The following is an 11267-nucleotide window of genomic DNA, read 5'->3' on the forward strand; positions in this document are numbered from 1 at the left end:
TGGAGGAGAATGTGGACTGAGTACTTCATCCTCCCCAGACCAGACCCCGTCCCCATGCCATGGAGTGCAATGTGCATTTGGGGCAGTATGCACAGTGAAGAACGGGAAAGCCGAGTGCGAGTGCCAGCGGGTGTGCTCCGGCATCTACGATCCTGTGTGCGGCAGTGACGGTGTCACTTACGGCAGTGTGTGCGAGCTGGAATCCATGGCCTGTACCCTTGGGCGGGAAATCCAAGTGGCCCGCAGAGGACCCTGTGGTCAGTGACGGGCAAGTGGGTGGGGTTGGGAGGAGGCTTCTGGTCAACATGGTGATAGAGCTTCCTCCCCAGACCGATGTGGGCAGTGCCGTTTTGGATCCCTGTGCGAGGTGGAGACTGGCCGCTGTGTGTGCCCCTCTGAGTGTGTAGAGTCAGCCCAGCCCGTATGCGGTTCTGACGGACACACATACGCTAGTGAATGTGAGCTGCATGTCCACGCCTGTACGCACCAGATCAGCCTACACGTGGCCTCAGCTGGACACTGCCGTGAGTGGGACCAGAAGGGATAGGCTTCTGTGAGTCTCTCCTCCGTCAGGGAACCATGCTTATTCTTGCTTCTTCCTGTAGAGACCTGTGGAGAAAAAGTTTGTACCTTTGGGGCTGTGTGCTCAGCTGGACAGTGTGTATGTCCCCGTTGTGAGCACCCTCCACCTGGCCCTGTGTGTGGCAGTGATGGTGTCACCTACCTCAGTGCCTGTGAGCTACGAGAAGCTGCCTGTCAGCAGCAGGTACAAATTGAGGAGGCCCATGCAGGGCCGTGTGAGCCGGGTAAGCTCAAGTAACTGGTGTGAACCCCTAGATCCCAGTCTCTGACGGAGACCTCACGGGTGACTGCTCTTTTTCCCTGCAGCTGAGTGTGGCTCAGGGGGCTCTGGTTCTGGGGAGGACGACGAGTGTGAACAGGAGCTGTGCCGGCAGCGTGGTGGTATCTGGGACGAGGACTCAGAAGATGGGCCATGTGTCTGTGACTTTAGCTGCCAGAGTGTCCCTAGAAGCCCAGTGAGTACCCCTACTGTCCCATGGTTCCAGGGCGGGTACGCTGAGGAGGGGGTCAAGGTTGCTGAGGTTGACCCCACTCCTCCAGGTGTGTGGCTCGGATGGAGTCACCTATGGCACCGAGTGTGATCTGAAGAAGGCCAGGTGCGAATCACAGCAAGAACTGTACGTTGCTGCTCAGGGAGCCTGCCGTGGTGAGTGGCTGTACAGAGCACATCCAGCACGTGGTGGCGTGTTCATGTATTTGTGCTGTGTTTCTCTGTATGTGCGTGTTCTGTGGTGTATAACATAGAGACGTGAGACTGGGCGTGTGCACATGCTGTGGTGACATTTATTATTGTTGATGATAATTTATTTATTTTTTTAGGTTTTCTTTTTGTTATTTTACTTATTTTGAGGCAGGATTTTGCTACGTAGCCCTGGATGTTCTAGAACTAGCTACATAGATCAGGCTCGTAGATCCGCCTGCTCCTTGAATAGTGGGATTAAAGATGTGTACCAAGTACTCTATTCTACAAGCCAGATTAGGCTCTTTCGCTCTTGTAGGAGAGATTGCTGCTAGGCTGGGAGTGGTGCACACACCTTTAATCAGAGTCAAGCGGATCTCTGAGTGCGAGGTCAGCCTACAGAGCCAGTTCCAGGACAGTCAGGGCTACACAGAGAAACTCTTGTATTGGGAAAGAGAGAGAGAGAGGGAGAGGGGGAGAGAGAGAGAGAGACAGAGACAGAGACAGAGACAGAGACAGACAGACAGAGACAGACAGACAGAGACAGACAGAGACAGAGAGACAGAGACAGAGAGACAGAGACGGCGGGGGTGGGGATTGGGCCGATGTGTGTTTGTACGTGTACACAGATGTAACGGCACAGAAATAAATAATGTGTTAGAGGAATGTGAGTGAGCACGTGTAAATGTGTCTTTACATATGTGTACCCTTAGATCTGTATGCATATCTGTTCATGGCTCTGATAATGTGTGCGTATGGATGGATGTCCCTACCTGAGTATGTGGCTTTTTATGTTTTATGGGTTTGGGGTTCTACGTTTACTCTATGTCTCTATATGTGATATGATGATTTCACCCATGACAGCCAGCCTCACATTTTGGGTTCCCATTGGGATTTGATGTCAAAAGGAATGAGGTCATGTGGCAGGAATCACTGAGGCAGAATGATTGGGCTTAGGGAAACAACCACCACTACATCAAACATGAACTATGTGCACTTCTCCTCAGGCCCTACCTCGGCTCCACTGCTACCTGTGGCCTTCCCACACTGCGCCCAAACCCCCTATGGCTGCTGCCAGGACAATGTCACTGCTGCCCAGGGTGTGGGCTTGGCTGGCTGTCCCAGTGAGTACTTGAACCCAGTCCTAACTGGTCTAGCAGAGCTGTGCATCTCCAGTGACCAGTGCTTTCTCCTCTTGTAGGCACCTGCCATTGCAACCCCCATGGCTCCTACAGTGGCACTTGTGACCCAGCCACAGGGCAGTGCTCCTGCCGCCCAGGTGTAGGAGGCCTCAGGTGTGATCGCTGTGAACCTGGCTTCTGGAACTTCCGTGGCATCGTCACTGATGGACATAGTGGTTGCACTCGTGAGTAATGAAATTACACACATTCCTGCCTGTCCACCGCATCACTGATCGTGTCTTGGCCTGACCAGTATCTGGTAGGGCTGGGGCAAGTAGGGAAACTTTTCTAGGTACAAACCATGAATTCTTCCCTCCCGCTCTCCCAGCCTGCAGCTGCGACCCTCGGGGTGCCGTAAGGGATGACTGTGAGCAGATGACTGGATTGTGTTCCTGTAGGCCTGGTGTGGCTGGTCCCAAGTGTGGACAGTGTCCAGATGGTCAAGTCCTGGGCCATGTAGGCTGTGAAGCAGGTGAGGGCAGGAACTGGTGCCGACCTTAGGACTCCCTGTGCTGAGGGTGGGAGTACCTGAGTTAGCAGGGATGTTTTTATCCCTGTGCCAGATCCCATGACGCCTGTGACTTGTGTGGAGATACACTGCGAGTTCGGGGCCTCCTGCGTAGAGGAGGCTGGTTTCGCCCAATGTGTCTGCCCAACCCTCACATGTCCAGAGGCTAACTCTACCAAGGTAAGGAGTGAACTATGTAGAGGGTATTGGGGATAAGGAGGCCTTTCCCAAGCATCCTTTCCCTGTACTCCAGGTCTGCGGATCAGACGGTGTGACATATGGCAATGAATGCCAGCTGAAGGCCATTGCCTGCCGCCAGCGTCTGGACATCTCCACTCAGAGTCTTGGTCCCTGCCAGGGTGAGGACCTAGAGCAACCACTAAAACAAACCAGAAGGACCCGGCCCTGTGGACTCGAGCCCCTAACATCCTTCTTTTTGCAGAGAGTGTTACTCCTGGGGCTTCCCCAACATCTGCATCAATGACTACCCCAAGGCATATCCTGAGCAAGACGCTGCCATTTCCCCACAACAGCCTTCCTCTGTCTCCCGGCAGTACCACCCATGATTGGCCCACCCCATTACCCATATCACCTCACACCACAGTCAGCATCCCCAGAAGCACCGCATGGCCTGTGCTGACCGTGCCCCCTACAGCAGCAGCCTCTGATGTAACCAGTCTCGCAACATCAATCTTCAGTGAATCCGGCAGCGCCAATGGGAGTGGCGACGAGGAACTGAGTGGAGATGAGGAGGCCAGTGGGGGCGGGTCTGGGGGTGAGCAGGGCCTCAGGGACTTGTGGGCAGGTCTGAGGGTGATGTGGGGGCAGAGCCCAAGAGTGGCTCCTACCCAGGGCTGCGCTTAGACTACATTTCCCCAGGACTTGAGCCCCCGGTGGGCAGCATTGTGGTGACCCATGGGCCACCCATCGAGAGGGCTTCCTGCTACAACTCACCTTTGGGCTGCTGCTCAGATGGCAAGACACCCTCACTGGACTCCGAAGGCTCCAACTGTCCTGGTAAGTGAACCTCGGGGAAGGGACGAGCTTGAGGAACAGCATAGACAGGAGTGCTGTCTTCACCCTGCGGCAGCAGGTCGGTATAAGGCTATGGTGTTCTGGCTCCAGCACTTCGAGTGTGTGGGGGGGATTAGGTTTGGCACACACATGCACTCTGGTTTCAACCATTGAATATGCATGTGTGCCAAGGACCCGATACCTAACCCATCTTTCTCCTTGCAAGCCAGCTTGGGGCACCTGCTCCTAGGAATTGCCTGGTAACTGACGCCAGCCCAGCCCTGGGGTTCCCACTTACTAACCCCATGGTCATCTGACTAACACCCCCCGCCCTGCACCCCACATGGCTTGCTGTGGGCCTTGCTTCTGTGGCTGCCTCGGAGGCTAGATGGCATTGGCAGGGCCTCACTGCCCCTCCCCCACAGCTACCAAGGCATTCCAGGGCGTGCTGGAGCTTGAGGGGGTCGAGGGACAGGAACTGTTCTACACACCTGAGATGGCTGACCCCAAGTCAGAGTTGTTTGGGGAGACCGCAAGGAGCATTGAAAGCACGGTATGAGGGTTTGTGGGTTGTTCGTGTAGGACACACCCAGATGATTGGCTCAAGCGAATCAATCTTAACTGGGTTTAGACCGTCCCTTGCGCCCTCACCCATTACCTGCCCACAGCTGGACGACCTGTTCCGGAATTCAGACGTCAAGAAGGACTTCTGGAGTGTCCGCCTACGGGAACTGGGGCCTGGCAAGTTGGTCCGCGCCATTGTGGACGTTCACTTTGACCCTAGTAAGCCCCTGTTCCCCTCACGGGAGATGATGGGTATGGACTACAGGGAGCCAGGTCATGCTCAGGACCCTCCTCTCCCCAGCCACAGCCTTCCAGGCATCAGATGTGGGTCAGGCCTTGCTCCGACAGATCCAGGTATCTAGGCCATGGGCCCTGGCAGTGAGGAGGCCTCTGCAGGAGCATGTGCGATTCTTAGACTTTGGTGAGTACCAGGTTAGGTCTCATCCTGCCTGCCCTTCCTTCTAGCCTCCATGCCTCAACAATACTGTGTATGCCCTGTGGCCTGCATACTTGACAGTTACCCTTCCCTGTAGACTGGTTTCCCACTTTCTTTACGGGAGCTGCAACAGGAACTACAGCAGCTATGGCCACAGCCAGAGCCACCACTGTGAGCCGACTGCCGGCCTCTTCCGTCACCCCACGAGTCTACCCCAGTCACACCAGCCGGCCTGTTGGCAGAACTACAGCACCACCAACCACTCGCCGGCCACCAACCACTGCCACCAACATGGACCGGCCTCGGACCCCAGGCCATCAACAGCCCCCAAAGTCCTGTGATTCCCAACCTTGCCTCCATGGAGGTACCTGCCAGGACCAGGATTCTGGCAAGGGTTTCACCTGCAGCTGTACTGCAGGCAGGGGTGGCTCTGTCTGTGAGAAAGGTGAGGTCACCCATTGCTAGAGGGTTTGGGGTTATGGCCAGAGGGTATAGCAGGGTCGTAGGTTTAACTCTGTCTGTCTTCTGCAGTACAACCCCCCACCATGCCAGCTTTTAAGGGCCACTCCTTCTTGGCCTTCCCCACCCTCCGAGCCTACCACACACTGCGCCTAGCACTGGAATTCCGGGCTTTGGAGACAGAGGGACTGCTACTCTACAATGGCAATGCACGCGGCAAAGATTTCCTGGCTCTGGCTCTATTGGATGGGCGTGTGCAGTTCAGGTGGGCACGGTGGATGGGGTGTACATTGGCATGGCCTATACGGTGGCACAGACCAACCCAGACCCCCTGAATCTAGGGAATGAAATCTTGTGGGCCGTGGGCGAGGTGAGGTAGGCCTGGACCAACATCCTGAGCACGGACTCCCATGTCTAGGTTTGACACAGGCTCAGGGCCAGCAGTGCTAACGAGCTTAGTGCCAGTGGAACCAGGACGGTGGCACCGCCTCGAGTTGTCACGGCATTGGCGTCAGGGCACACTTTCTGTGGATGGCGAGACTCCTGTTGTAGGTGAAAGTCCCAGTGGCACCGATGGCCTCAACTTGGACACGAACCTCTATGTGGGTGGTATCCCAGAAGAACAAGTTGCCATGTGAGCAGAAGTAGGCTGGGCCTGGCTGGGCCCCTGGTCTCTGACTCTGTGACAAATGAAGGGTAGTAGAGGAATGGGTGCGGATGGTGGCTGTAACTTTGACCTTGACCGATCTTCTGGCCCTCTATTCGTTCTGGCCGTACTATCCATGGTAGCACACCTTTGATGAGACCTGTGAAGGTGGCTATCCCTGACCTTCAGCCCTGACCCTTGACCCTTATACCCACCTCCCGATTCTGTCTTGTCACTGAGCTGGCCACCCTGTGGACACAATAAAGAGAGTAGGCATGGGGCATTCCCGATCCCTCACCATGGTTTATGGGGCATGTTAGTATTACAGCTGACTGTGAGAGGTTGCCTCTGACTGACCCCTTCTGGTATCAGGGTGCTTGATCGGACCTCTGTGGGCGTTGGCCTGAAAGGATGCATTCGTATGCTGGATATCAACAATCAGCAGCTGGAGCTTAGCGACTGGCAGAGGGCTGCGGTTCAAAGCTCTGGTGTGGGAGAATGTGGAGACCATCCGTGCTTACCTAACCCCTGCCATGGTGGGGCCCTATGCCAGGCACTGGAGGCTGGCATGTTCCTCTGTCAGTGCCCGCCTGGCCGCTTTGGTGAGAACTAGCTTGATGCCCCAGGAGGAGTCTAGGTGTTGTGGGAAGACTCATGTTTCCTGGAACCCCCATCCAATCTCCCCTCAGGCCCAACTTGTGCAGATGAAAAGAGCCCCTGCCAGCCGAACCCCTGCCATGGGGCAGCCCCCTGTCGTGTGCTTTCCAGCGGTGGGGCCAAGTGCGAGTGCCCCCTGGGACGCAGTGGTACCTTCTGTCAGACAGGTGAGGTCAAAGAGCTGCTGGGGAAGGATGAGGGGTTACAGTCACATTCATGGGTTGATTTGGGGTCTGGTATATGATCCGGTTAGGGTTGTATTTGATCATTTAGATACAGTAGTAGGGAAACCAGGGCCTGCAATCTTGTTTTGACATCTGTTTGGCCCCCCATAGTCCTGGAGACTGCTGGCTCCCGGCCCTTCCTGGCTGACTTTAATGGCTTCTCCTACCTGGAACTGAAAGGCTTGCACACCTTCGAGAGAGACCTAGGGTTAGTAGGGCAGGGGGATTAAGGGAAGGGAGCTAACCTGATGAGGAGACCATGACACGCTCCCACAACTCCACGTGACCCCAGGGAGAAGATGGCGCTGGAGATGGTGTTCTTGGCTCGTGGGCCCAGTGGCTTACTCCTCTACAATGGGCAGAAGACAGATGGCAAGGGGGACTTTGTATCCCTGGCCCTGCATAACCGGCACCTAGAGTTCTGCTATGACCTTGGCAAGGGGGCTGCAGTCATCAGGTGGGCATTAACCAGGGTTGGCCCTAGACATGCTACACAGATCACAAGGACCTAAAGGACTACCTGGTTGGGATGACGGTATCTATACCAGGGGTATGTGCTAGTGCCACTTGAGCTCTGGGTGAGCAAAGACCAACGCCTACTCATACCTTTTTGCAGGAGCAAAGAGCCCATAGCCCTGGGAACCTGGGTCAGGGTATTCCTGGAACGAAATGGCCGCAAGGGTGCCCTTCAAGTGGGTGATGGTCCCCGTGTGCTAGGGGAATCTCCGGTGAGCATCCAGTGCATGAGGAAGGTCTAGACCTCCCACACCCCAGTCCCACCACTTCCCTTCCTCCTCCCTGGGGGCTTCACAGACACTGATAGCCACCTCTCACAGAACTGTTTTCTCTGTCTGCCCTGTGCCTCGGTCTGTCTCCTTTTTGCTCCCACTGCTCTCTGGCTCTTGCTCTGCAATTCCCCCACCTGCTCTCCGGATGTCAGAAATCCCGCAAGGTACTGTTGGCCTCTTACCCAGCTCAACTCACCATCTCTCGTACCCATTCCTAGAGTAGCCCTTTCCCACTAAGACCTAGTCTGCCATTTCTGTGTGATTAATGCCGCCTCCTAGATAGTGAGGGGTGGGTGTGGGGCATCAAGCAATTGGGCATACTCCAGGCCAGTGGGTGGATCAGACATTGACCCTTTACCCCATGCCTCCTATAGGTTCCGCACACCATGCTCAACCTCAAGGAGCCTCTCTATATTGGGGGAGCTCCTGACTTCAGCAAGCTGGCCAGGGGGGCTGCAGTGTCCTCTGGCTTCAATGGTGTCATCCAGCTGGTATGGAGATGGGCACCAGCCACAAACCACATAGCCACAGTGGGGTGGAGAGGGTCATTGTATGTGGGGATTACGTCCCAGGTGGGGGTTGTCTCATCAGAGAAGGTAGCAGACATGACTAAGGTGCTCCCGCCTCTCTTCTTCAGGTGTCTCTAAGAGGCCATCAACTGCTGACTCAGGAGCATGTGTTGCGGGCAGTAGATGTCTCACCTTTTGCAGACCACCCTTGTACCCAGGCCTTGGGCAACCCCTGCCTTAATGGGGGCTCGTGTGTCCCGAGGGAAGCCACTTATGAATGCCTGTGTCCTGGGGGCTTCTCTGGGCTGCACTGCGAGAAGGGTGAGCACTGGCAGCCCAGGGCTGAGACTTGACGTGGCTTGGAGATCTCACCTGAGGCCCATTTCATCCCATCTGTCTCCCAGGGCTAGTTGAGAAGTCAGTGGGGGACCTAGAAACACTGGCCTTTGATGGGCGGACCTACATCGAATACCTCAATGCTGTGATTGAGAGGTAACATGCAGTCCGGAGCCAGGCACTCCCTCTACCCTCTACCCTCGGCTGTCTTGTCTGGTCCTGTCTGTGCATGCCATGCAGGGTATGGGTGTTAGATTCTCCACATCCCTCTCAGCTCTGGCCCGGAGGGAAGGCCCAGAATCTACTCTACCCACTTCATTCTCACTATCTCTGTCTCTTTGTTTACAAGCGAGCTGACCAATGAGATCCCAGCGTAAGTAGGCTCTTGGCTCTAGTCATGCCTTGGCACTCACTCACTCATGTCCATGCTTTGCTCCCAGCATCACAGTTTTTTGAGCCCTATTGAAGGTAGAATTTCTACCCTGGATGGAGAATGGGGTCGGGGCCTGTTCATACACTGTCAGGCTCAGCTTCCTGCCTTGGAAGTGATCAGTCCTCTACCTAGGATTCACCCACACCACTGAGGCTCCATTGCAAGTGTGATTTTGTGCTTGTGTATATATGTTTCTATGTGTATGTATTTGGTATGTACTCGATATGTACTTGGGTTGTATCTGATTTGTGGGTATGTATGTATGTATGTATGTATGTATGTATTGTATCTACATATGCCCATATGTGCTTTCGACGTGCACCTGTGTATGTAAATGTGAGTTTGTATAGATGTGTGAATTATGTATGCAAGTGTGTGTCTGTTGTGTGTGTGTGTGTGTGTGGGGTGTGTGTGTGTGTGTTTTTGTGTGTGTGTGTGTGTGTGTGTGTGTGTATGTGTGTTGTATGTGTGTGTGTGTGTCTGTGTGTATGTGTCTGTGTGTGTGTGTGTGTGTGTGTGTGTGTGTGTGTGTAGTGTGTGTGTGGTGTGTGTATGTGGGGTGTGTGTGTGTGTGTGTGTATGTGTGTGTGGTGTCGGTGGGGGGTGTGTGTATGTGTGGTGGTGTGTGTGCATCTGTGTCTGTGGTGTGTGTGTGTGTGCAGGGTGTGTGTGTGTCTGTGGTGTGTGTGGGGGTGTGTGTGTGGGGTGTGGGGTGTGGTGTGTGTGTGTGTGTGTGTGTGTGTAAGTGAGTGTGTGTGGGTGAGAGTGTGTATGTGTGTGGTGTGTGTGTGGGGGGGGTGGTGGGTGTGGAGGTGGGTGTGGTGTGTGTGTGTGTGGGTGGTGTGTGTGTGTGGGGTGTGTATGTGTGGTGTGTGTGTGTGTGTGTGTGTGTGTGGGTGTGGTGTGGTTTGTGGTGTGTGTGTGTGTGTGTGTGTGTGTGTGTGTCTGTGGTGTGTGTGTGTGTGTGTGTGCGTGCACGCGCACAGACATGGTCATATATATGCTAGGTCATCTCCAAGGCTGCTGCCATCAGAACACCTTTGTGATTCCATATCACCAATGCCTCTCTCCTTGTACTAACTACCCATCAGGGCATGTCCCCAACATACATATCACATAAGGGTCACTGCCAGAGCCTTGTGGGAAGGGCCATCGACTCTCTGGAGTTATGCTTGCTCTGCCTCTCATCTGCACATGTTGACAAAGGGGACTTTGGCCTGCATTCAGCCTGTCTTGTCTCCTGCTTACTGCTTCCCTCTCTTCCTGCTTCTAAGCCCTGAAACTCTGGATTCCCGGGCCCTTTTCAGGTAAGCACATGGCAGTACTTGAGAGACCCAGCTCATTACGTTGCCAGGTGCTTGCCTCCCGTCTGCCACCTCTCTCACCAACTTTGTCCAGTTGACCGTGTCTACCACCATCTCTCCTTTGTCGAATTGTTGGTGTTGCCCTGCCCAGCCAGTTGCCTGGGTCTGATCACCAGCTTCTGGCCTCTGTCATAGTAGCTCAAGCTTTTGTGCTCTAACAGCACCCACACCCACCCGACCCCATTGCCTACTACCCTGGCAGCCCTTGACCCACCCTTTTGCTTTTCAGTGAGAAGGCACTGCAGAGCAACCACTTTGAACTGAGCTTACGCACTGAGGCCACTCAGGGGCTGGTGCTGTGGATTGGCAAGGCTGCAGAACGTGCAGATTACATGGCCCTGGCCATCGTGGACGGGCACCTGCAACTGAGCTATGACCTAGGTTCCCAGCCAGTTGTGCTGCGCTCCACTGTGAAGGTCAACACCAACCGCTGGCTTCGAATCAGGGCTCACAGGTGAGTGAAGCCCCCTGAGAACAGGTGGGTGGCAGACGAACTTTCTTAGCTGAGTCCGTGGTCACTGGCAGCCTGACTCGGGCCTGTTAGTGAGAAGGGGAAGAGGGAACAGTAAGACAACATGGGAGAAGCAGTCAGCCACTGCCTGCCAGGATAACACAAGAGTGTTACCTTCGGGGTGCAGTACCTACAGGGCATGTGATGGAGAAACTGTGGTTCTAGGTCCTAGAGGAGGTAGGGAGGATGCTCTTGACAGCTTTGTCCCACCCGTCCCCTAGGGAGCACAGGGAAGGTTCCCTTCAGGTGGGCAACGAAGCCCCTGTGACTGGATCTTCCCCATTGGGTGCCACGCAACTGGACACAGATGGAGCCCTGTGGCTTGGTGAGTGTTTGGAACTGGCCAGGGGAGGGTCTCAAACTGTATGATGGGTAG

General features: G+C 54.9%; 2 protein-coding genes across 5 annotated transcripts in view; one reads left to right on the plus strand and one right to left on the minus strand.

The window, feature by feature from the left end:
- Nucleotides 1-11267, minus strand: part of LOC116891772 (ubiquitin-conjugating enzyme E2 R2) — a 618378-nt gene that overhangs the window by 119393 nt on the left and 487718 nt on the right. The window lies entirely within an intron of this gene.
- Nucleotides 1-11267, plus strand: part of Agrn (agrin) — a 32729-nt gene that overhangs the window by 19850 nt on the left and 1612 nt on the right. For 2 of the 4 annotated variants that reach the window (XM_032893132.1, XM_032893148.1), the window contains 31 exons: nt 39-257; nt 330-524; nt 606-806; nt 889-1037; nt 1123-1228; nt 2269-2385; nt 2463-2627; nt 2771-2914; nt 3006-3130; nt 3204-3309; nt 3393-3725; nt 3830-3967; nt 4390-4517; nt 4633-4747; nt 4830-4949; nt 5062-5409; nt 5496-5688; nt 5842-6057; nt 6442-6671; nt 6759-6893; nt 7062-7158; nt 7243-7407; nt 7567-7678; nt 7891-7902; nt 8113-8229; nt 8376-8568; nt 8652-8739; nt 8933-8956; nt 10291-10323; nt 10610-10834; nt 11113-11216. In XM_032893132.1, coding sequence (XP_032749023.1) covers nt 39-257; nt 330-524; nt 606-806; nt 889-1037; nt 1123-1228; nt 2269-2385; nt 2463-2627; nt 2771-2914; nt 3006-3130; nt 3204-3309; nt 3393-3725; nt 3830-3967; nt 4390-4517; nt 4633-4747; nt 4830-4949; nt 5062-5409; nt 5496-5688; nt 5842-6057; nt 6442-6671; nt 6759-6893; nt 7062-7158; nt 7243-7407; nt 7567-7678; nt 7891-7902; nt 8113-8229; nt 8376-8568; nt 8652-8739; nt 8933-8956; nt 10291-10323; nt 10610-10834; nt 11113-11216 — 4653 coding nt within the window. The remainder of the gene's footprint in view (nt 1-38; nt 258-329; nt 525-605; nt 807-888; nt 1038-1122; nt 1229-2268; nt 2386-2462; nt 2628-2770; nt 2915-3005; nt 3131-3203; nt 3310-3392; nt 3726-3829; nt 3968-4389; nt 4518-4632; nt 4748-4829; nt 4950-5061; nt 5410-5495; nt 5689-5841; nt 6058-6441; nt 6672-6758; nt 6894-7061; nt 7159-7242; nt 7408-7566; nt 7679-7890; nt 7903-8112; nt 8230-8375; nt 8569-8651; nt 8740-8932; nt 8957-10290; nt 10324-10609; nt 10835-11112; nt 11217-11267) is intronic. The other 2 variants (XM_032893156.1, XM_032893140.1) reach the window with 2 other exon arrangements.

The sequence above is a fragment of the Rattus rattus genome, chromosome 1 (assembly GCF_011064425.1).
Source record: "Rattus rattus isolate New Zealand chromosome 1, Rrattus_CSIRO_v1, whole genome shotgun sequence".
Lineage (NCBI taxonomy): Eukaryota > Metazoa > Chordata > Mammalia > Rodentia > Muridae > Rattus > Rattus rattus.